Source organism: Aethalodelphis obliquidens, unplaced genomic scaffold (genome assembly GCF_003676395.1).
Source record: "Aethalodelphis obliquidens isolate GAN/ISIS:26980383/991018 unplaced genomic scaffold, ASM367639v1 scaffold2, whole genome shotgun sequence".
In the NCBI taxonomy this organism is placed as follows: Eukaryota; Metazoa; Chordata; class Mammalia; order Artiodactyla; family Delphinidae; genus Aethalodelphis; species Aethalodelphis obliquidens.
Window position 1 is genome coordinate 88,787,189 of NW_020837946.1, and position 27,229 is coordinate 88,814,417.

Genomic DNA, 27,229 nt, shown 5'->3' on the forward strand with positions numbered 1-27,229 from the left:
CTAAATCTATATGATTTAACTGTCTTTAGGGATAAAAGCAATATATTCCAAACCTTGAATACAGAAGTGATGTTGATTTCTACAGTTAATATAAAAGAAAGATGGTCATTGGAGAATACTTTAGGAAAAGTATTAGCTATCATTTTAAAGGATTTAAAAAACTAATGAGATTTTAAATCCTGTTAGATATGGGTTTCTCTTTTTATTAATAAATAGGCAACAGCATTGCAAACTTTCTGAAAAGGATCAACTTAATTATCTGCTAAGATCTCCTGCTGAGGTGGAGATGATATTTTGATTAATGTAGAACAAATAGTTCTACAAATGACACCATGACGAGCATGGTCCCTGGTATGTGAGTATCTGCCAAGCGAATACAAATAGTTTTAAGAAATGTCATTTTCCTTCAAAACTATTTCTTAATGGTATATGCAATTTAACTTTAAAATGGCAAGTTTTCTTATTTAGAGGCTTGTAGAGTAAAAATTAGTAGCTTTGGCTCTGTAGCCACATGGCACAGAAAGGTAAGATTATTCAACTAGTCCCTTCCTAAGTAAGTGCTGCATTTTAGCAGGAAACAATAGAGGGTCACAGTGACAGATTTCCTATTGGAAACCTCAGTTCAGATCTGTCTCTAAGGGGATTTTCTCTAAAGCAAACATTCTTAAACACTGGCAGAGAAAGGAAAACCAATGTTACTATATCTGGAGTATATAAGGAACTTAAGACAGAAGGTAAAGGATTAAGATGGCTTTACTATTTTCTTCAGCTTTGGAATACAGTCTTGGAGATGTCAACCCAATATTTTAGGTGCAATGTGATAGAATTGTGTGTTTCTGTTTGTGTGTGTAAGTGTATTACATTTCTCTTTCTTTAAAGCTATAATAATACAACCAATCTACCATTATTGTACTGCCTGCCAATAACACCTTTAGGGCTTCTTTTAAAACTCATTTTTATTACAGTATTTTTCAGTTTATAAGGTATATTTTTAAAAATTCACAGTTCCTAATATTCTGTTAAATGTTTGTACTCCGTTAAGATGTAAGATAACATATTTTCAAGACTAAATATTCTGCCATCACTCTATAGCATAAACAGGCTTCATAAATGCTTTTGAAAATCACCTAGTTAATTAAAGTTACAGAATCTAAAATGATGAGAAACCCTCAGAATACTCATATGAATACATATGTAGTTATCACACTAGTAGTATGATAGAATGTAAAGATCAGTAAATAATTTGGCCTCATGATTTACTGACCATATAATAATATTAAGTGTATGAACGTCCATATGCTTCAGTTTCCTTGTGTAAAATGAGCAATATCTATCATAAACTTATTAAGAGGATTAAGTAAGACTACATTCTCAAAATGATTTATACCATATCTGACACATAATGGGTCTGTTTAGGTTAAATGTTCTCTCCTCCTGAAAGCAAATATTTTTTCCGACACTGAGTCAATGGAACATTTATGCTAACTTAGAAGTATGAAGAAGAATATGCTGTTTTCATCTAGTATATTTAGATTAGATTTGATATATTTACCTCCATTTGGATATATATTTTCCGTAATTTTTCTTAATTATTTACATATATATTTTTATTTTCTTTTTTTTCAGATGAGTAAAAGCCCATTTAGGAGTGTCCAAAGTGAGGGTTCTATATAAAGCCATTTTAAGTCAAACATTGTGAACTTACTCAGAAGTTGACTATAACCAATGTAATTAGACTTGTAAAGTGGAGAAATCATTGATAAACTTTGAGAATTAATTTTTCTTTAATGGATTTTGTGAAGGATTTATTGTGAAAATCATTCCTGGAGAAGACAGGATCAACTCTTTTGAGAAACATAATGATGCATTTGTCTCTTCTGGGGTCCATTGTTTTCCTTTTATTTTGTAATCAGATCTTGGTGTTTAGTAGAGGGCCCATATTGAAAGATGGTCTTTGCTAAAGATTTGGGCTAAAAGAGGATGAGGGTTTGGCTATTGAGGATAATCAAAGGTAACCAAAAACTAGCAACAGAGATTTGGGAGATACTGATACTTAAGTTTTCCTAAATTTATCTATTGTACCCCCAGCCTCTTTACCTATATTCAGATTTGTTGATTTATCATTTGAATTTTGAACAGATGGTCTTGATTGACTTCGTTTCTGGCCATTATCAGAAAAGATAGAAAAGTAGAAACTGGGAGAACAGGAAGAGAGGACAAGATAATTAAATTTAACTGAGGCCCTAAGATGTGTTCATCACTTTCTTGTAATCCTTAGAGAAACCTTCAAATTAGGTGGAATTGATATTATTATTCTGGTTGTTAATTATTCTTCCCATTTAATAGATGAGGAAACAGAGAGTCAGAAATGTAAAGTCAGGCCAATGAATTGGACACAAGTCTGACTGGCCCAGGGAAAATCAGATTTCCACACAATTATTCCAACTTTTAGAGTCAGAGATCCTGTGCCTAATCAAAATTTTGTCATTAACTACCAGTGTGACTTGAAGAAGTCACATAAGTTCTCTGAGGCTGTTTCTACACCTTAAATGTAGAGGCTTAGATGAGATTATTTATAAGATTTCTTTTCCCCCAGACAGGAACTTCATCCTCTGCAAATAACAAGAATCTGACTATAGTCCACATAATAATACCAATGGGGTATAATTATATTTTTCAAAATTTACCATCTAAATTGCTTATGTTTTCTTAATGATCAGTTTCCATCCAAGTTAGTTTCAATGCCTAAAAGGAGAGCGATTATATAACACAAAGAATTCATTTGTAATTAAGAAAGGTATCAGTTTACTGTTAACTGAAACTGTTTTAAAAGTTTCTATTAAAATTATGAATTCAATAAAATCTTTTCTCATATATATATATAGAGAGAAATCTTGTAGACATTTGACTTCTTTATTATATCAAATCGTTTTCATCAAGATACAAGAAAGTTTGCTCAGATCTCTTTGGTGGAACAAAATTTGGCTCATTGTTGCTGAATTATCCAGTCTATTCATTAGCTTTGGAAAAGAAGAAAATCTTAGTTTTCTGTGTATCTGTTTTACCCTCAACAGATTTAACTGTTCTCCAAAACACATTTATATAGTGATTGATAAATTTCATTAATTCATAGACCTACAAAGCTCAATTTCTTCATAAATCTATTAAACATTCTTTAGTTTGAATAGAATAAGACAATTTTTTCTTTACTTCTTCCAGGAAATTTAATTCCAGTTTATCTCTCCTCTGTCTTTCTTCTTCACTATTCGTGTCCTTCCTCCCATCTCTTCATTTTTGTTCGTTCTTCTTAGCTTCTCTTTGCAGCGTATTCCTTCTATTTTTTCTCCCCAATTCCAATAATGTCTCACTCAGTAAAAGTAGTAGTAACTGTGGGTATTTTTTCCCTACCTCAAATATGTTACCTAGTTGATTGAAATTTGAATCTCTTCTACCTTCATTTGGAACCATATGCATATTCCTTTTACCAAAAGGAAATTTTTCATCCAGTATTGGTGAAAAAAAGCACAGAATTACGGTGATTCTGCATCTGTCACCTCTCCTGTTTTGTTGTCAATTTTGATGACTTTTTTCCTACCCATTGTCCAGTTGAATGTTTATATCACATCACTATGCTCTTAATGTGCAATAATAAAGAATAATTACTAAAGTCCAAATTCTTTTCAAAATCAGAACCTCGATCTGTGTAATGACCTTTCGTGGTCAGCAGACCAATCTGAGAAGATATCTAAGTCTTTCTTGACCCTTACCTTAGCAACTCGTCATCCATTTATATGTGAGATGTCTTAACAAAATATAATAGAATTTTACATAAAACTTATTATTGTATCTATATAATAATGATAATGGCGTTATTATTTTAAAAGGATGCTCAGAATAATTTCTCTCAGGTCTCAGCAAAAAGGAAAACAAAGTTTTGTTTGGTGCTGAAAGGGCTATTATATTTAATCTCCTTTACATCATATACCTTGTTATTTCCTTTTGTACCTATTAAAGTTCATTCTCTATCAAACCCTCACTCCAGATTGTTGAGAATGCTTGCCTTATAACCATGTCTTTTCACATTTTAACTATGTCTCCTAGATTTGTGCCATCTGAAAGTTTGACAACAACACATTTCATATGTTTATGTAATTTCTTAATAAAATGTTTAATAAAGTTGTGTCAAGGGTGGGTATGCTGGCATACCATCAGTATAGTCCCTTCAGTTTGTCATCAAATATTATTCTTTGGATCTAGTTTTTCAGCAGCTTAGAATTAACCTTGAAGGTATTATTCAAAATAAATTTATTTATCATCTCTTCAAAGACATAATTGACTTTTGGTTTCAAGATACAGAATGCCCACAATGTTATATTGGTACATCATAGTTAGTATGGTTCAATTTGTTGTCTCATCCATTGTCCTCCATAACATTTGGTTTTCTATTTTTCATGAGCACTTTTTTCCTCAGATTTCTTCTTAAGGCAGTCTAGATTAACTTTAAGTCTTACTTTCAGCATATTCTTTGTAAACTTTGTGATATACACAAATTCATTGAGAAGGATCCATCTTTGAGCTCTTTTTGGCTTACTTTTGATCTAATGATGATTTATATTTTCCATTGAGATACTTTGCTTTCTGCATATGTCTAGTGACTGTATTAAAATGTAAATTTTATTGGCACCTTTATTTAAATTCTCATATTAAATTCAGTCCAAGCACTGGTTTTTTTGCATTTTTTTCATAGCCTCCTGTCTCTCTGATAAATATGATTCTAGAGCAGATGCAGTATTAATATAGGAGGCAAGCAGGCTTATTAAAAGGTGAATAAAGCCATCTAACAGGGAAGTGCACTATTAAGGTTTTTAAAGACATCTGGGAGTAAAGCCAAGCAAACAATCATGTACTGTAAGAAGAATCTTAAAAAAAAAAAAAAAAAAAAAAAAATCAATACCTTGATGACTAGGAAGCCAATGAGGAATGATAAAATAAAGGCTGATGTGATCATGTATTGATATGTAGCATCTGGTTGAACTGTAAGTCAAGTAAGGGGCATATTCTGTCCTGAGAGAGAGAGAAACAAAGAGAGAAAGAGAGAGACCCCCATAATTTTTTTTAATGAGTTAACTTGTTTTCCTCAAATTATAATGTATGCCAGATGATGAAAAAATGTACACAGTTCAGGAATAACAAATCTTGTCACTGACAGCTTCAAAATTTTGTCCATATTTATCTCTAAGTGTAAATTACACTTATTAAATGTATAATTTTTTTTTCCCTCTGATGCCGACCTGTTGCAGCTTCAGGGTTTTATGGTAAAGGCAACTGTGCTTTTCTTGAATTAACTGTGGCACAACTTTTGACATGTTTACAATTTTAGTCATCTTTTAGAATCCATAAAACTTGAGATCTTGGTGTAAAGTGGCAAAAGAAGGAAGCAATGGAGAACGTTGTTTGGAGGGATTATTTGTGTTCCAGTTTCAGAATGGGTTATAGTGTAGATATTGGATGAGATGATATGGATTCAAGTCCTGGTCTCACAGTTTAAGAGCTGTGGGATTTGACAAGTAATTTATTGTAACGTGAACTTTAGCATTCTCAACTGTTCAATATACTTTCCTTGTTGAGTTGCTGGGAGGATCACATGAATCAGGCTTAGTCTTGAACTTAGTACAGAGAAAACACTCAATAAATATTAGCTGCTATTATTGTTTTCAAACTAAAACATAAAATTCAAACTGGAATCTGAAAATACTAATATTAGTTTAAAAACTGCTCATAACAATATTTACTTAAGAATCTCTTTGGATAACCAAATTTTACTGTACCAACTACAATGAAATAAAAAATGCCAATGCTATAAAAAATAAAATACAATTCTGGTTGAAATGATAGACCTGTTTGGTACTTTTATTCAGTAAATCCAATTATTGACCTCTAGTCAATAAATCTTGTCCCTAGATTCATTTCATTTAATATAAGATTCTCAGTATTCTCTCAAAGATGAATTTGGCTTGTTTTTACCTATTTATCAGTGTATGCCACCATGCTAGCTTTGTAAATATAAAGACAAAGCTGAGACTGAGAACAAGGTAATTATCCAGAATATATACAGGCCAAGGAATCCACCATGGCAGTCCACGATCTGGGTTTCTGTATTGTTGTAATCATTTAGCAGTCTTTCAAATCTCTATCTTTATTTTGGCATAAATCTAAACAAGTACCTGAAATTCATTTGTCAAAAAAGGAAGAGGCCAAATATATATGCTCTCTTCCAAGGAGGAGAAATAGCAAGAGAAATTCTGTTCAAAGCCTTGCTTGATGTGTGTGCCCCTCTGCACAAATGGACCATCTTCCTTACCTCTCCCATGGCTCTTGCTGAAGTTGACCTGTTTCCTCTCCTTTAGCCACCTTTGTCTCCCTGCTGTTTCTTGGACACTCCAGGCCTGCTTATTCTTTCAAAGTCCTATTTCTTCCTGGGATGCCCTTTGTCCCAGATGGCAGCATGTCTCAATCCTTTTCTCTTTGCCAATTTTCAAGGTCACTTTCTTAGTGTAGAGTTTTCAGACTATCCTGTTTGAAATTCCCTCTCCACACACATTCCTTATCCTCTTCTCTTCTTTATTTCTCATTAATACACTCCTTACTCTCCGTAAACTTTTTTTTTTCTTTATTTCTAGTCTCTCAAATCAGCACTTGGCCGTTAGCATATAAACCAATGAGGGTAGGGATTTATATCTGTTTCATTCACTGGTATAAACCCTATGAACTCAGAACAGTGCCAAGTACATGATAGGCATTGACTCATGTTTGTTGACTAAATGACTACATACATCCTTTCTTAAGTTGGGTTTTCCTGGAATTAGAACTTGCATTCACAAGAATTTGAGTGTAAGTGGTTTATTGGAGAGATGATTCCAGAAATCAGTAATGGGCAGGCAGTTAACCAAGGAAGGGAAGGAGGAATAGAAGGTACATTATTGAGCAAGTTACTGCAGGAATGAGATCTATTCTACCAGGAAATTCTGTGAGATAATAGAATACTCAGTTACCCTAAAAAGAGGACAGAGCTGAGATATTTATTCACCAACTCCTGTCAGTCATTGGTTTAACACTGCTCCAAGGAAGGGAAGGGCATTAGTGCCTAAAAAGCACCTCCAGATTGGGACCAAGCAGAGAGTCACATGTGCTTGTAGTTAGAAGTCATTGGCTTAGCATAGACAGGCATGACAGATACCAAGGATTGTAGATGGGGCACTTACACCATACATTTCAAGTCCATGTATCAGAACAAGACATTACTGCTTTGTGGTTCAAGAATCTAAGGATATTCCTCCATTTGAGGGACCCTGAATAGCTCAATGTGCTGTTTCTCTTCTACTCCCACCATAGATTTACAACCAAACCTTTGTATTCAGCTGATATCAGATTTAAATATGCATTAAATTCATTTTAAAGGAAAAAAAATTGACAAAAGGGAATCTTGAAGACTGTATAAGTATGTAAGGGGCAAGAGGGTATCCTACTGCATATCCACATAATTAGATCAGAGCCTAAGATTGAAAAGTGTTGGTCACTGTCATCTAGCACAACTATTTCCACTTCCTCTTTTTATCCTTTTTCAGTAATTTCCTTACAGCCTGTCAGTTGGGTCCTTAAAAATAGAGTCTATGTTATTATCGTGACTTTCCATAATCTGCTCTGTTGAAATGATTTTATGTATGAAAATAAGGCATGATATGACAATAGAGACTTGAAGTACTTTAGCAGAAAGTGCGATTGGCCACCAGACAGTGGTATTGCTAAAACATACTTTTTCTTCATACACCCTTTCCTCCAGATAAAAAACAGTGTTTCTCCTAAGCATTCTAAACCATCTAAACTATGGCTTCTCTAAGGTATTTAGGGTATTGAGGAGAAGATAAACGAAAACTGTGTTCTAGTTGCATACTAAATATTTCTATCTGTGATGGCAAAGTCTTATCTATCCATTCATCCAGAAGACCTGGAAGATAAAATAGTAGAAATAACTACTGTAGAGCAGAAAAAAAGAAAAAAGAATGAAAAGAATTGAGGACAGTCTCAGAGACCTGTGGGACAATATTAAACACACCAACATTCGAATTATAGGGGTCCCAGATGGAGAAGAGAAAAAGAAAGTGACTGAGAAAATATTTGAAGAGATTATAGTTGAAAACTTCCCTAATATGGGTAAGGAAATAATTAATCAAGTCCAGGAAGCACAGAGAGTCCCAGACAGGGTAAATCCAAGAAGAAACACGCCAAGACACATATTAACCAAACTATCAAAAATTAAATACAAAGAAAAAATATTAAAAGCAGCTAGGGAAAAACAACAAATAACATACAAGGGACTCCACATAAGGTTAACAGCTGATCTTTCAGCAGAAACTCTGCAAGCCAGAAGGGACTGGCAGGACATATTTAAAGTGATGAAAGGGAAAAACCTGCAACCAAGATTACTCTATCCAGCAAGGATCTGATTCAGATTTGACAGAGAAATTAAAACCTTTACAGACAAGCAAAAGCTAAGAGAATTCAGCACCACCAAGCCAGCTTTACAGCAAATGCTCAATGAACTTCTCTAGGCAGGAAACACAAGAGAAGGAAAATACCTACAATAACAAACCCAAAACAATTTACAAAATGGGAATAGGAACATACATATCGATAATTACGTTAAATGTAAATGGATTAAATGCTCCAACCAAAAGACATAGACTGGCTGAATGGATACAAAAAGAAGACCTGTATATATGCTGTCTACAAGAGGCCCACTTCAGACCTAGGGACACATACAGACTGAAAGTGAGGGGATGGAAAAAGATCTTCCATGCAAATGGAAATCAAAAGAAAGCTGGAGTAGCAATTCTCATATCAGACAAAATAGACTTTAAAATAAAGGCTATTACAAGAGACAAAGAAGGACACAACATAATCATCGAGGGATCAATCCAAGAAGCAGATATAATAATTGTAAATATTTATGCACCCAACCTAGGGCACCTCAATACATAAGGCAAATACTGACAGCCATAAAAGGGGAAATTGACAGTAAAACAATCATAGTAGGGGACTTTAACACCCGACTTTCATCACTGGACAGATCATCCAAAGTGAAAAAAGGAAACACAAGCTTTAAATGATACATTAAACAAGATGGACTTAATTGATATTCATAGGACATTCCTTCCAAAAACAAAAGAATACACACTTCTTCTCAAGTGCTTATGGAACATTCTCCAGGATAGATCATATGTTGAAGCACAAATCAGGCCTTGGTAAATTTAAGAAAATTGAAATCATATCAAGTATCTTTTCTGACCACAACGCTATGGGACTAGATATCAATTACAGGAAAAAATGCAAACACATGGAGGCTAAACAATACACTACTTAATAACCAGGAGATCACTGAAGAAAGCAAAGAGGAAATCAAAAAGTACCTAGAAACAAATGACAATGAAAACACGATGACCCAAAACCTATGGGATGCAGCAAAAGCAGTTCTAAGAGAGAAGTTTATAGCAATACAATCCTATCTTAAGAAACAAGAAACATCTCATATAAACAATGTAACCTTACATCTAAAGCAATTAGAGAAAGAAGAACAAAAAAACCCAAAGTTAACAGAAGGAAAGAAATCATAAAGAGCAGATCAGAAATAAATGAAAAAGAAATGAAGGAAACGATAGTAAAGATCAATAAAACTAAAAGCTGGATCTTTGAGAAGTAAACAAAATTGATAAACCATTAGCCAGACTCATCAAGAAAAAAAGGGAGAAGACTCAAATCAGAATTAGAAATGAAAAAGGGGAAGTAACAACTGACACTGCAGAAATACAAGGGATCATGAGAGATTGCTACAAGCAACTATATGCCAATAAAATGGACAACCTGGAGAAAATGGACAAATTCTTAGAAAAGCACAACCTTGTGAGACTAAACCAGGAAGAAATAGAAAATATGAACAGACCAATCACAAGCACTGAAATTGAAACTGTGTTTAAAAATCTTCCAACAAACAAAAGCCCAGGCGCAGATGGCTTCACAGACGAATTCTATCAAACCTTTAGAGAAGAGCTAACATCTATCCTTCTCAAACTCTTCCAAAATATAGCAGAGAGAGGAACACTCCCAAACTCATTCTACAAAGCCACCATCACCCTGATACCAAAACCAGACAAAGATGTCACAAAAAAAAGAAAACTACAAGCCAATATCCCTGATGAAGATAGATGCAAAAATCCTCAACAAAATACTTTTACCCTCCAGAAAGTAGGCACAGAGGGAACTTACCTCAACATAATAAAGGCCATATATGACAAACCCACAGCCAACATCGTCCTCAATGGTGAAAAACTGAAACCATTTCCACTAAGGTCAGGAACAAGACAAGGTTGCCCACTCTCACCACTCTTATTCAACATAGTTTTGGAAGTTTTAGCCACAGCAAATAGAGAAGAAAAGGAAATAAAAGGAATCCAAATCGGAAAAGAAGAAGTGAAGCTGTTACTGTTTGCAGATGACATGATACTATACATAGAGAGTCCTAAAGATGCTACCAGAAAACTACTAGAGCTAATCAATGAATTTGGTAAAGTAGCAGGATACAAAATTAATGCACAGAAGTCTCTTGCATTCCTATACATTAATGATGAAAAATCTGAAAGTGAAATCAAGAAAACACTCCCATTTACCATTGCAACAACAAAAACTAAAATACCTAGGAATAAACCTACCTAAGGAGACAAAAGACCTATATGCAGAACATTATAAGACACTGATGAAGGAAATTAAAGATGATACAAATAGATGGAGAGACATACCATGTTCTTGGATTGGAAGAATCAACATTGTGAAAATGACTCTACTACCCAAAGCAATCTACAGATTCAATGCAATCCCTATCAAACTACCACTGGCATTTTTCACAGAGCTAGAACAAAGTATTTCACAATTTGTGTGGAAACACAAAAGACCCCGAATAGCCAAAGCAATCTTGAGAACAAAAAACGGAGCTGGAGGAATCAGGCTCCCTGACTTCAGACTATACTACAAAGTTACAGTAATCAAGACAGTATGGTACTGGCACAAAACCAGAAATATAGATCAATGGAACAGGATAGAAAGCCCAGAGGTAAACCCACGCACATATGGTCACCTTATCTTTGATAAAGGAGGCAAGAATATACAATGGAGAAAAGACAGCCTCTTCAATAGGTGGTGCTGGGAAAACTGGACAGCTACATGTAAAAGAATGAAATTAGAACACTCTAACACCATACACAAAAACAAACTGAAAATGGATTAAAGACCTAAATGTAAGGTCAGACACTATAAAACTCTTAGAGGAAAACATAGGCAGAACACTCTATGACATAAATCACAGCAAGATCTTTTTTGACCCACCTCCTAGAGAAATGGAAATAAAAACAAAAATAAGCATATGGGACCTAATGAAACTTAAAAGCTTTTGCACATCAAAGGAAACCATAAACAAGATGAAAAGACAACCCTCAGAATGGGAGAAAATATTTGCAAATGAAGCAACTGACAAAGGATTAATCTCCAAAATTTACAAGCAGCTCATGAAGCTCAATATCAAAAAAACAACTCAATCCAAAAATGGGCAGAAGACCTAAATAGATATTTCTCCGGAGAAGATATACAGATTGCCAACAAACACATGAAGGAATGCTCAACATCACTAATCATTAGAGAAAGCAAATCAAAACTACAATGCGATGTCATCTCACAGCCATCAGAATGGCCATCATCAGAAAATCTACAAACAATAAATGCTGGAGAGGGTGTGGAGAAAAAGGAACCCTCTTGCACTCTTGGTGGGAATGTGAATTGATACAGCCACTATGGAGAACGGTATGGAGGTTCCTTAAAAAACTAAAAATAAAGCTACCATATGACCCAGCAATCCCACTACTGGGCATATACCCTGAGAAAACCATAATTCAAAAAGAGTCATGTACCACAACATGTACCACTGTTCATTGCAGTTCTGTTTACAATAACCAGGACATGGAAGCAACCTAAGTGTCCATTGACAGATGAATGGATAAAGAAAATATGGCACATATAGACAATGGAATATTACTCAGCCACTCAGCCATAAAATGGAACGAAATTGAGTTATTTGTAGTGAGGTGGATGGATCTAGAGTCTGTCATACAGAATGAAGTAAGTCAGAAAGAAAAAAACAAATACCATATGCTAATGCATATATATGGAATCTAAAAACAAAACAAAAAAATGGTCATGAAGAACCTAGGGGTAAGACGAGAATAAAGACGCAGACCTACTGGAGAATGGACTTGAGGACAAGAGGAGGGGGAAGGGTAAGTTGGGACAAAGTGAGAGAGTGGTAGTGTACATATGGACATATAAATACTACCAAATGTAAAATAGATAGCTAGTGGGAAGCAGTCGCATAGCACAGGGAGATCAGCTTGGTGCTTTGTGACCAGCTAGAAGGGTGGGATAAGGAGGGTGGGAGGGAGTGAGATGCAAGTGGGAAGAGATATGGGGATATATGTATATGTGTAACTGATTCACCTTGTTATAAAGCAGAAACTAACACACCATTGTAAAGCAATTATACGCCAATAAAAACGTAAAAAAAAAAAGTTGTATGAGAAATAATCATGCCACTCAATACTAGAAATACTAAAATCAAAGTACTATCAATACGAGAAAGTTAAAAATATTTATATTTTAGTCCATTTCTCCATGAATTTATACACAAATTTAAAGTATTATAGTGAGAAAATTCGACAATATCAAAATCCTGAAAAACTGAGAGCATATTGAATAAGTGATGAAGTGATTGAAGGGATCCATTTGTGTATATGTGTATATATGTGTGTGTGTGTGTATTTGGGCCTTGACTTTTCAAAGTATTAAGGTAATAAATGATATCTAATGAAAACCACCAAATAGAAGTGTTAAAAAAGAAAAATTTGGTAAATATTTGAATAGTTTGCTGCAAATTCATTAACACATTTTTCTGACATTTCTAACTAAATTCATTACACACTTTCCAAAGTATGTTACTATTACTTAATTGTCACTAGTTACTACTTATGAAGCCAGGTTTCATTTCAACGCTTTATGTATTTTCCTTCAGTTTTTAGCCTTCTGGAAATTGAGGCACAAAGAAGACAAATAATTACTACCGTAGCTTACACACGAGTAAGAGCCATAATTAAGATTCAAATCAAGTTCTGCCTTTAATGCTCTGCTTCTTTCCACTGTGTATGCCTCATTGCCCAAACCAAATCAGGGTCTGTTGTTGTCTATCCAAAATTGAGCAATTGTCTGTTGACTCTTAATCAATAGGGTCAGACCAAATAGACAAATGTAATCAACTGTATATTAAGAAATATTTTGGTAGACTTACTTTTTAATTGCCTCAACTTGCTTTTAGTTTGCTTTTAAAATAAAACATAGAATCATTATTTAGAAAAATGCAGCAAGAGGCTTATTTTGTTTTTCTCTTAAGCTGGAAGAGGGAGCGTAAGTAGAATTGTTAGACCGTGACTACCAGAATCTCTAACCAAGGCTCAGGAATAACTGAAGAGAAATACTCTACTCATACCTTCGTATTATGGAGATTTGGGTTCCTCTTCATCTGTGAATCACAAATGTAAATTTGTTTGTACAATATTAACATACAATCTGTCATGACTACAGACCGTTGAAAAGAAAATGATGAATCGATTTTTAGGGGTTTGGCAGATGACGTACAGAGGGTGTTGACAAAAGATGGGATAATAACTACTTCCCCTCATTTCACGCCCATAACATTATAATACAAATTTCTAAATAAGAAAAAAAAAGCACAAATTCTTGTCAAATGCGATAGATGGCATTACAGGATGTAATATGACACTTTCTGAAACTGCGTAATGTGAATTCAAAAAATTTCCACTGAAAATTACATTGTATTGACATGCAGTTTTTAAAATGTCATTATTGGAGCTTCTAGAGAGCTAGCTTATTATAGATTCATCTCTTTATAAAGAAAACATGTCATTGTTAATTTGTTTTACTTTATAAAGCTTTCTCTTCTCTACCTGGAAGAATAATGTAAAAATTTAAAAAAAATTAATAATTCAAAAGCAAAACAGAAGTAGGAGAATCCCATGGGGACATGCTGCAGTTGGCATTGTTTTTCAACTGTTGGTGCATCCACATATTATTGCCACTTCCCCTAGAAGAACAGGTTGTGCATGTAAGTGCTCATTGAGGAATATTACCCTGATTGATGAGAAGTAACATGAAATTAATTTTCAGATCCACCATACACTTTACAATGCAAGGCAACCTGCAGTTTTCCAGATAATCAGTATCACTAAATGCTGTAATCATGTTGGTCATGTAGAGAATATGCTCAAAAAAAGGTGTACCATTTCCCATTTTCATGGAAACCTGAGTTTACAAATCACTTTTCAATAGAGACTGATTTTGAGACTTCTTGTGGAAAGAGACTGATTTTCCCAGGTAATTAGAAACCAATGAAATAGCTTGGGAATTATGTAAATCAGCACATACAGAAAAAAATATTAATAAGAGTCCATACTATTTCTAAGCAAAATATAGTATGGTATTTGCATTAGTTAGGACTCTTGTCTGTAAACAAAAGAAATTCAGCACAAACCAGTGGGAAAATAAATTTTCTGCCTTGATTCCAAGGAGTGGATGGAATTGACTTCAGGCACAATTTGGATCCAAGTATTCACATAGAGTCACAAGAGTCTTATCTTCTTTTTCTCCAGTTCTAAACTATTCCTTATGTTGGCTTCTGAGATGGGTACTCTCTACATGGTTTTTAAATGACCCATGGCAACTTGAGGTTATAATACTTGCAATCTTGAAAGGAAAGAAATATTCTCTCTTTCAGCAGCCATGGAAATCACCTCAAATTGCTTTAGTCTTGTTTACGTATTGACAGAGACTCCTAAATTGCCTATCAATATACCCATTTTTTCACTTTCCCCTTAGAAACAGAGCACTAAGTCTTTTGCTGACACATTGCTATTCAGAATGTCATCACATTTCCTATCTCCCCTTGAAGCTAGATATTGTCACATGACTAAGTTCTGACCATTGAAATGTAAGCAGAAGTATTGTGAGGAACTTCCAGGAAGAATACGTTAATGGAGCTTTCTTAAAGTAAAAAGACTTCTTCTTTTGCTTTTCTGCCGTTACTCCTTCAGGCCTGCAAGGTGATGACTCAAGCACTAGTAGTCATCTTGGGCCATGAAATGACTAAGAAAAATGGTAGCCATTAGTTAGGATGGATGGTGGAGCAGAATGATAGAAATCTGTGTTCCTTAGGACATCTAGCCACCATACAATCTCTGCACTGCCCTCCTCCATATATCTATTATGTTCATTTCAGCCAAAAAGTATGTGCCAATAAATCCTACCTACTATAGAACATAGGGAAGAGAATATATTTCCTTGTATCATCACTGTCCCAGAATTCATGACCAGTCAACGAGGTTTAGAATATTTGTGAGCAGCATATATAGGTATTCATTTCCATATGATGCTAACAGAGACCTGGAGGGGGATTTAGAGTGAGAGATAAAAACTATAAGGTTGATTTAAAGAAAGAACATAATGACATCTACAGAGAGAAGTTATGCTTTGATAGTTAACAGATGGTTATCCTGCCCCCAAGATGAGACAAGCTTTTCTACAAAAGAAGGTGCTCCAGTTCTAACTCCACTTCTAACACCATACTTCTGACTCTACAGCGTTATCATCTGGAACACAAGGAAACAAGGAGATACCATGATGGAGGCTCAACTTCTCATAGTTTTTTTTTGCCTCAGTGTTTCTGTGACTATATTACTCACTTTTTTTGTAACAAAAGTCATTGCATGTTACTGAACTGTCTTTAATCATCATGTTTCCTGAACTGGAAGATAGATAGTGATGATTACAAAAGAACATTAGCAAGAACAACAGAAACTCCATATTTCCAATATTTCACTTTTGAATGTGAAGAAAAATTTGCCAATTCATTTTCTCAATGATGTCTTTTAAAGAATAAAAAAATTCAATTTTGGTTAAGTTCGATTTACCAATTTTTCTCTTATTATTATTTTGTGTGTTCTTTCTAAGAAATCTTTGCCTACTCCAAGATTATGAAAATATCTTCCTATATTCTAGAAGCTTTATATTACATTTATGATCATCTCAGATTAATTTTTGTGTATGGGTATGATAGGTTGAAATTTACCTTTTTCATATAGATAGCCACTTGTTTCAGTAGTAGTTGCTTAAAAAGACTTTCCTTTCCCTATTAAACTGATTTGGAGCCTTTGTTGAAATCAGTAGACTATATGTGTAGTCTTATATTTCTGGTTTCATTTTGCTTAATACTCTACTCTCGTGATTACTATAACTTTATAGTAACTGGAAATAAGGTACTGTAAATACTCTAACTTTGTTCTTTTTTCAGTATTAGTTGATTGTTCTAGATCCTTTGCATTTCAATATAATTTTAGAATAATCTATTTCTTAAAAGTAATTAGATTAGGATAACTATTCCCTCAAAAATAACTTGCTGGAATTTTTATAGGGGTTTCATTAATTCTATATATTCATTTAGAGTAAATTATAGCAATTTGAGTTTTCTAATCCATGAGCATGATATATCACTGCATTTTCTTGGACTTTATTCACTTTCTCTCAGCAATTTTTATAGTTTTCAGTATGAAGGTCTTACACAAATTTCACTAGTTTTATTTCTAGATATTTGTTGTTTTATTGATACCATTGTAAAAGTTTTTCTTTAAGTTTAATGTTTTGTTATTGCTAATATACAGAAGTATAATTAAATATATACATTGACGTTGTATCCTATGGCCTTCTCAAATTCAGTTATTAATTCCAGCAGTTTATGGACTCCTTTGGATTCCTTTTAGTATAAAGAGAAACTTAAATCTCTCTTTCACCCCTGTCTCTCAGTCCACTTCCCTAGTTCTTGCTCTGCAAGACATCACAGCACCAGATTCTTTTCTTTCTTTTCAGAAATAGGCAAAGCATATACAAAGAAGCACCAATAGTACTGCAGTACGCATTACATATAGTTTTGTGTTTTGGTGGTCCCTCACTCCACCTTTCTGAGAGGATCAAATTTGTCTTGAGTATCTACAATTCATATGAAAATGTATTAAACAAAGAAAACACGTTTTCAAACTTGTTTGAAAACTATATTTTTCTCCAAATTTATAATATCAAAAAATGAAATAAAGCATAGTTCCAATGCTGCTTAACAATATGAATTAATAGAAAGTGCTACATACTGTGAGTATTTTAATTATGCGAAAGTATTACAATTTGGGATTATATATGTTCTGTTCTACAATCAGTTTTGGGGGCGCCGGTGATTTTCAATATTGGCTGCTCCTTGGAATCACTCAACTTGCTTTAATAAAAATACTGATGTGTGGGTTCTACCCCAGAGAGTCTGATTTTATTGATGTGGGATATGGACTAAGCAAAGGGATTTTTTAAAGTTCCCTAGGTGATTTTAATGTGAAGCCAATTTGAGAACGGCTGTTTTACACCTTACTAAAAAAAAGTATATATAATGTGTGTGTATATATATATGTATATAATGTGTATATATATATATAATGTATATATATATAATGTGTGTGTGTATATATATATATATATTCTCCTCAAGGGAGATTTTAAATGCAGAAGAAGTCTATATAGTTTATATAGTTTGTATTTGTAATTTTTATAAGCAGTGTCATGGATCAAAAAGTTAAATAACTTAGAAACATAAAATTCGAGTAACCTTACCTAAGGCAATTAACCTTTCCACATACTGTTTCTGCACGCCCCAAATTGAAACCTTAGCAATGAACTGTAACTTGCTCTTGTTAAGAAATTAGTGCAGGTCTCTTTGAAACACAAAATATGAAAAAAAATTTAAACATAGAAAACAAAAGTACAAGGATTTAGGGGGGAAAAACTTAAAAACACATTGTGTTGATATTTAGTACTGATTGTTAACCTTTTGTAGTCATGGAGAATTGCTTGGGGACAATGTTGTAATACTAAGTCAAATGGTCTATTTGACTGATTCAGACTGCCCTTTCTTATATTCTTCTATTCTAAAAATTTTAAGCAATATTCTAAAATAATGCAAGAAACACATGGCAAGGAATAAATAAAACTAATGTTACCTAGAGTAGTAGTTTCAGAGGAGTTTGTTTTAATTGACAAAATGAAATAACCATCTAAATACTTCAGTATCAAATCCCATATTTTCAAGGCTTATTATTTAAGTTCCAATCATCCTAACATATTGCTTGATTGAGAAGTACATAATACTACATTAGAACTTCTGTAGATTTTAAACCAATTTTTAAATCTAAAGTGAGGTATAACACAGGCAAAAAGGATATATTACAAAACACAGCCCTAACACAGTGACACAAATTAGGTTCTGAGTAATCATTAGCGGATAGGCAGGTAGGCAGGCAGGATGGAAGAGAGGCAGGGAAGTATTCTCTCTCTCTTTCTCTCTCTATCTATTACTATCTATCTATCTATATGCATATATATATATTAGGCTATATATAATATATACTTATTAGTAGAACAATGCATTTGAAGTCTATCATGAGAATTTCTACAAAATGCAAAATGTTTCTTGAGAAGGATCTGTATATAAATTCCTCCTTTGCCATTTAAGACCATTGTAAAATTGGAGAAATCAGTTAAACTCTTTATTTTTCTCATTTATTTAAATGCATGTAATAGTACTTCTTAGGGATGTTTTGAAGATTGAGTGTGATCATGTTTATGAAAATGCTTACGCAAGAGGTGGGCTGGATCTTCAATATATGATCATTACTTAATTTTCATAATTAAACCTAAATCACTTTTGTTTTCATAATCTTATTTAAATCTGAATTTTATAAGATGCATTCTGAAGTAAAGAGTAGCAAGCACCACCAAATAGCTTATCTTCTCCTTTAGTTAATTTATTTTACTAATCTGAATCGTTGAACACTTCACTGTCCATCTCTAACATGGCTGAGAATAAGGAGTTGATCTAAGTATGTGAAAGAAAAATGTATCCTAAATTGTGCAATGACATTGTTACTCTTATTATTTTATGTATTTGAATTTATACCATCTTGATGCTTTTGACCCTTGGTACTCAGTGTGTGCCATAGACCGAGGATGATGTTGTCACTTAGAGTACTTGTTAGAATTCCAGATCTACTCAATCACAATCTCCATTTTAGCAAAATTCCCAACTAATTAATATGTAGACACATTAAAGTTTAAGAAGTGCTGCCGTAGATTATGAACAGTTGGATATTACTCTTATGAAAATTTAAAAATATATGACCTAAACTCTGCATAAATTCTTATTGCATGAATTTTGTTTCTGGATCCTATGGACACAGGTTTGTTGTAAAGAACACTAAATCAGGAGTCAAAGCATGCTTTTTTGATATTGGCTGTGCCATTTAAAAGTAGTGAAAATGCATCAAGTTCTTAAACTTCTAAACTTTGTCATTTGTAAAGTGAAGGGCTAGTTAATACATCTCCTGATACTCAGTGGGATTATTTAGAGGTTTAAGTGAAATGGCACTTTAAGAATTTTCAAGGTCTGTACACATTAGGTGCTATTACAATCTATGAGTTTAGATCAGCTGACCACAGGTATATTTTGAGTAAGAACTTATAAGGGAGGAAGACAAGATGACAACCAGAGTTTAATCATTCCTTTATAGCTGCTGCTTTATATCAGAAATAGAAGGTGGCTTAGGAAATGAGTGTCCTAAAGAGAAAGGTAGTTTTGGATAATTTTGATCTTTATTTTTACTGATCGATTTGTGTTGACTTTGAGTGGTGGTCCAATCAGTTACTTTGTAATTAGCTCACAACGAAATTTTATTCAGAACTTGCCTTCAATTTTTCCTAGGGATGCTCTCAGTTAGTAACTGACTTGAGATCTGAGGAAATATCATGTCCCCTGGATTTGACATGGCAGTGAGGACGTCGTGAGGGATGTCTTTATGGAAGTCAACGATGCAAATTCTGGTTCTTTCCATTACAGATAAAAAGACTTGTGGTCCTCATGAATTCCAGTGTAAAAACAACAACTGTATTCCAGATCACTGGTGGTGTGATAGCCAAAATGACTGCAGTGATAATTCAGATGAAGAAAACTGTAGTAAGTAACTCTTGCTTGAGAACGTTGCAAGCTTGACAGCGTATTCAATAAGCAGGATAGCAATTTTTAGTTCGGTTAAGGTATGAATTTGAACCTGTCTGTCCTGCAGCTCACATTTTTATACATATATTCACATTTGAACAAGAATATTCAGACTAAATTGACCTAAATCTCAAACGGTAGAATTACTGAAATGCTCATCCTGGGAGTCATTTTCTTACATTTATCAGAATTAGTATGAAAGTATCATGAGGTTTAATGTAACACATTAGTATGCAATGAAGGTAGCCCTTGATGCAAATTCATACAAAGAGCTGAATGATATGGAGACAGTACAAAACATATCATTCTTTAATGGATGGAATTCATTTTATTTGTCTCAAATCCTTTTACACTACAAATTCACCCAAGAGCATCTTTCAGTGAAATATCATTTATTCTCTCTGGAGTGGTGAACACCATATGTATTCAGGATGCTTTCCTCTCAAAATAGAATAAAGCTATTATCATCATCTGCCTCCTGCATTTTTATGTAATAAATTTAAAAGACATTAATTAACCAACAATTTTATTTTCTAAGAAGCATGGCAGTATGTAAAATTGTGATAGTATCTCTATCTTATAGCATTAATTTCTGAATGTATTTCTTACTGGCACTTTCTTATGCTGCTGTTTAAATAAAGAGACAATATAATCATGTTCAAAATAAGATAATAATCAAATTCCATTGATTAAATATTTACATTCTGCTACTTCCAAAAAGGATTTTATGATAACAATAATGTCTACTCTTATGCATTGGACTTAGAGCATTCATTTCCCAAGATACAGGAGACAAAATAGGAATTGTTATATTAAAGCATGGGGATATATTATTTAAAAGCATACGATTAGTAGAGTCACAGCTTTAATACACCACTTGGATGTTCAGTTTGCAAAATGTCAACTAATGTTTTGAATAACTTTCAGAACTTAATCTGAATAGTGTTTGAGTATCAGGTACATTAATTATGAAATCTCTGGATCATTATGATTATGAAATACTTTGAATATAGAAAGTATTACTATTATTACTCCCTCTTCACATAGATATCTCCCAATTGATTGTACTCTTTAGAAAGGTAAAGAGTATTGCAGAGAGTCATTAGAGTGTTCTAGATTCCTTTAATCAGTAATTAAAAAAACAATTTTTATATAGCATGTTTTCAGATTCTGTCCAGTGATTAAAATAAAAATCTAATGGGGTGATGGTGGTAAGAATAGAGGAGAAATATAAAAAAGAAACAATTATTTTATACTTTTAATTTATTTTATTTGTATTTCAGAGCTTAAATACACAGATAACTACTTAGCTTAGTTTTGGATACATTTAGTGTTAGTTATCAATAATATACCTGAGAGGAAATGCCTGTGACTGAAGGATATTGAAAACAAGAGAGGGTAGGTGGGAAGGCAACACAGGAGACTCACATCTTGGAAGACTCTTTATTCAAGTGGTAATTTAAATTGTGTGAGAAGTTAGGTTACTGCTTTAATGAGAAATAAAGAAGAATGAAGGGTTGAGAAAGCTCACTTCTGAGTCTCCTGGGGTTTCTTAAGTGGCTGAATATCATTTTGCTGACATCTCCTAAAAGTCATCTTCTGATGCAAGAAAGCAGGGAGAAGGAACATTGCCTCTCACTTGTCACCGTGGAAACTTAGTGATAAATCATTGTAGCCACAGGGCCCTTAAGAAAAAGCAAGGGAATTGACTGCAGTATCAAGCATTGCAGTATAAAATACCCAGTTATGTGTGTATCTCTTTTAGTTCCTACTCACTCTGAGCTTGTGGCTAAGACAAGTAATATTGATGAATTTGCAGCGGAGAGATGACAGTGAACAGGAATGAAGCATATTATAGTTGTGACATGGAAGAATAGAAGGCATACACAGGATAAGTATCAGAGTGGGTAACATGTTAAACATGTAAGAATATGTAAGAGAAAGGATCATGGGCTCTACATCATTGAGTGGTGTTTGAAGATACCATCTTGACTAGGCCAGAAAAATGGGAAGATTTAAGCATTGAAAATGCCAGTTCCACATAGACAGAAGCTGAGTCTCTGAAGAATGAGAAGAAAAAATACAGTATATCTATAGGGAATACCAAGAGACTAGTCCCATAGAAGTCAGCCTTAGAAAAAATACTATTGCTGTATTAAAATGCTTTCAAGATATTTCCAATATCTTATTATCAATTGAAATTATTACAATAATATGTATATAATTACAACAGAACTATTATAATTATATACACATAATTATAATATATATTGTAATTATGACTATATTATATACATCACACAATTTTATATATATAATTATAATATATATAGATGACAAAAATATACCCAAAAGGACAGCGGTATGTTATTATGTTTTCTAAATGTTATTAGTCAACGATATGCATTTTAGTGCACATTTTGTCATTTATTGTTAGCTCTTATTAAGTAGTGTAACATACCAGAGATAGTAAATTGGCCTTATACAATAGCAACATGCTTTTTTTTTTTTTTTACAGGCCTGCATACTATCACACAACATTCGCTTGCATTCCAGTGCCTCACTTATTTCTTTATCACATTTATCTGAGTTCCTACTTAAATATCTGGAGATGGTCTAAGGAGTAGGGCTATGTACCATGGTCTAACACAGTGCCTGACACATATTTATAATATTAGCAATGTATTTTAAAGTTTTCTTTTGGACTTCTTTGTTTGTGAATCATATATAATGAATTAATGTTTTAAATTGTATTGGAAACATTCCGGCCATAGATATGGGAAGAGCTGGAATAGCAGTGGAGCAATTAACTGCCAGCTATGTTTTAGTTTAATATGCTTTCTAATGTTTTATATCTACATAAGATAATTAGTCCATTGTCATTTCATCATCTGATGATGATCATTTCCCTTGTTAAGTGTTCAGCAGGGACACTTTGCTTCAGCAGTGATTTCTGCTCTTAAAAATAAGAAAATTTCATTGTTATTGGAGTAATTTTGTAATCTGGATCAAAGATTTGGAAATATTTGAGAAATCTTGACATCTCTACTATTTTCATCAGCAACAAATATATATATAGCATGTATGCCTTCTAAGTAATTGATGTGCAAAATAAAATTATTTCATATCTTTGCATTATTAAGAAGTAACTAGCATTCCAATAGATTTTAAAGTATCAAATAATTTGATCAACTAGATCAAGGTTTATGTAGAAAGACAAGCTGCATCTGCCTTATTTGAATTTCTAGTACTTTCACACTGAATTTATATGAAAAGATTTTTTGTATAGCATGTCAGTTATACTAATTGTATTCTAAAAATTCTCCTCAGATGCTCACACCCACATTGATATAACTTTTGAACTTATCACCGAGGGTTTATGATAGTATACTCAGTGGAGAGATTGGAGTCTGGAAGCTTTTCTGCTATGCCACTAACTCTGTGGCTTTGAAAGTTGCTTTTATTTTCTGAATATAGCTTCTTAGGTTTTGTGCAAGACGGCTCTCATAGTTCGTTTCAATTCTGAGGCAGTATGTTTGTGCCTTCACTAGTATCAAAGGAAGTGACCAATTTATACTATGCCTTTATTTTTTATCCTTATTATAGAATCAGCCTTCTGAAACATGCCCTGTAAAGGCTTCTTGGCTGTGAATCTAGCATGTTTAAATGAGATTTATGGAAAACCTGGTTAATCATTCATGTATGGGATTCCCTATCTGTTTTAGATCTGGGGAATAGGTAATATCAGACCAAGTTAGTGTGGGAAAAACATTTTAGAAATACTAGGGAAAATGTCACATTTAAATTTTCTTTCAAGATGGGTTAGATTTCAGGTATAGTCATTTTTTTGTTCTTTTTCACAAGAAAAGTGCCAACTATCACACCAAGTTCTAAAAATTGGTCTTTTACTTTATTCTGAAAAGATTAAAGGCAAGATAAACAATTAGAGAGTACAATCACTTAGGATCTTCTCTCATAACAAAATTACATTTTCCTCAAGAGAGAATTTCTTTTGAGATAACTAGTAGCAAAAAATTCTAAGGCATATAGATGAGAGTTAGAAGCAGATTAGCTTCCCCATTCCTTGATGTCATTTGTGTATGTATAAATAATTCAGGATTATTATTCAGAAGTAGATTTGCTGGCATTTTTTAAAAACATGGTAGAAGCATACAGAATTTCCATTTGTATTGAAAAATGCTTTTCCAAGCAAGTCTTTCAGTTCCTTTGCACACATATTGGAACGGAATAATTAACAATTGTAAGACAAGTCTCTATAGATCAGATGTTCTGTGGAACTATTGGGCAAATGCCTTGAACTACTAGCTATACAACTTTTCTATAACCCTGCATCAGCAACATCCAGCCCTCCCCATAGCAGTGTGTAAAACCCTGTGAAATTATTGCTGCTTAGCACATGATAAACACACTTGCTTTTAATTAGAATAAAGGTAAATTAGAATATTAAAGGAAGAATTATCCTGTTTGGATACCCTCATGTCCATGAAATAAAATGATTCTACTGCTGTTTTAAAACATCTAAATATACTATGTTTTAGATGTACTCTCTCTCTCTTTATTATTTAATGAAAATATTTTAATGTTATTTACCATCGTTTGATGAATTGAGCATTGATTAATTAATTTATTTATTTTACTATAATTTCTTTTCCCTGAGAATAAAACTGCATGTGTCTGCAAATAGATGGAAGGTGAAACAGCTTCAGTATGGATGGATAAAAAGAGAAAAAGGGTTTTCTTTTATTATTATTGTAAAGTGAAATAGACATTGCTAGACATGTGCCTTGGACAATTAACTTGACTTTTCAGGGCTCTAATGTCAATTCCTGAAATAGGTGAGCACTTATTACTTCTTCAGTGGTATAGGAGGCAATGATATGGCCTAGCAGTAAAAGTATAGGCCCTGGTATCAGGTTGTCTAGGTTCAAGTTCAATACTAGCTCTTTTGCCTGCTGGGTGATTTGGAGTAAATTTCTTATCCTCTCTGTGCCTCAATTTACTCATCTAAAAAAGAATCCAACGATAGCACCTACCTTACAGAGTTGTAAATATTAACTTACAAGCTAATTCAAGTACTTGGCATTAACTTCACCTAGTGCCTAACAACAAACAAGAAATCAGTAGCTGGTAATTTTTATTATTGTTATAATTAGTAATATTAGTATTAATAAAGTTGTTTTTAAAATTAAAATGTAGTATGTGTAAATACAGTGCAAAGTCAAAAAGAGAAACTGTTCTTGTCACGCTGTCTAAACAAAGGAGTATTGAAAAATGAGGGGGGGTCCCCCCTTATCATGCTATTGATAAGCATCTTACCTTATTCATAGTCTGAAGTTCACATTTTAAAGTCCCAGAGCAGAGCAAAAAGCTCTGATACATATTCCACGTTTCACAACTCTTCCAGTGTTCTCAGACGGGGTCTTTATATAGAAATGTAGGAGTCTTCATGATAGCAAACATTCAAGATGTTTTCGCTAGAAACCTAGTGATTGTGTAGAGCAATATTCAAATACAGGCTGAATTATGCACAATCTTTATGTAGAAAATTATGCTTCATATGAATATTCCTTAAATTTAATTTCAGTTACCTATTTCTCTTCCATCCGAACAAGAATATTATTGTGTGTGAGACAGCTGTAAATACAGTTAATGACTGGGGGAAAACAAGAAGGGGTTCTCTCATCATACCAGATATCAGTTCTCTTTGGAGAAACAAAACCAAACAATAGATGATGCCCAGCAGTCGAATTGATTACTTGCAGGAACAAATTTCTGCAATCCTACTTCATTGTCCAGATGAAACATATTCCACATAGGAATGAAGCCAAATCGCAAGTCACAATATTTGGCTTATGTCCTATGTGGAATATGGTGAAGCATAATTAAATTAAATTGGGAAATTATCTAAAATGGCAGGTAAATTATGTAGGGCATAAGCAAACAATTGCATAAATAAAGAGGCAATTTTCAAAAAAGAGTCTCCTGCCTCTTCAATCCTTACCCACCCAGTCCTGTCCAGTAATACCCCCATGTATAATTTAGTTCTAGGAACTCTGGATTTTCTGGGGACAAAATTGAAGAATTAGAAAGTCATTAGAATACATAATAAAAAGTCAAGAACCAAATTCTAGAATCTTCAGTAAATAAACAGCCCTGGGTACCCACAGGGAGTAACAAAATGTCTTACTTGCTTTAAGTAAATACATAAAATGACTTAGAATTTCAACTGGAAAAAATTGTTGTTTTGTTTTAATGTGTAGATTTTTATGCCTTTTAATTTACTTTCCTGCTGCATTTTTATTAAACAGTAGACTATTTGTCTTTTGTCTTTTTTTCAATTTGTTTCTATAATGCCACTTTCTATTCATGACTTTAAAAATAAATTGGAAAAATCATTATATTATGTACCATAGATCCTTCATGAAACATTTTTTCTAAACAATTTATTGGTTCTGCTTGGCTAACCTTTATTTTCTTAATGCTACCTCATGTTGTATGTCATATAAATTTTAGAATGAAGTTGCATATAAGAGAATAACCCTGTGCTATTTTTCTGTCCCCAGAGCCACAAACCTGTACAATGAAAGATTTTCTCTGTGCCAATGGGGACTGTGTTTCTTCAAGGTTTTGGTGTGATGGAGATTTTGATTGTGCAGATGGCTCTGATGAGGTAGGCATCTTTGCAAAATCAAACAAAAAATAAAGCAGTTCCTTAAACTTGCATTTGTAGTTATTATTCATTTCAAGGAGTGTGACAAGGACAGCTCTGAATGCATTTTGCTCCTGACACACTGAGATAAGTGTTATATCTAAGCGCCGTGCTACACACATCCAGCACAGGGAAAAGCTCTTGTGCTACTATTGACAGTTAATTTTATAGTCTCTTTTACCTCAAGTGGTGAA

General features: G+C 33.5%; 1 protein-coding gene across 1 annotated transcript in view; it reads left to right on the top strand.

The window, feature by feature from the left end:
- The window catches only part of LRP1B (LDL receptor related protein 1B), a 1,467,083-nt gene that overhangs the window by 1,269,646 nt on the left and 170,208 nt on the right, over positions 1 to 27,229 (top strand). The window contains exons 65-66 of the mRNA XM_027078335.1: positions 20,147 to 20,263; positions 26,890 to 26,996. Of these exons, the coding sequence (XP_026934136.1) occupies positions 20,147 to 20,263; positions 26,890 to 26,996 (224 nt within the window). The remainder of the gene's footprint in view (positions 1 to 20,146; positions 20,264 to 26,889; positions 26,997 to 27,229) is intronic.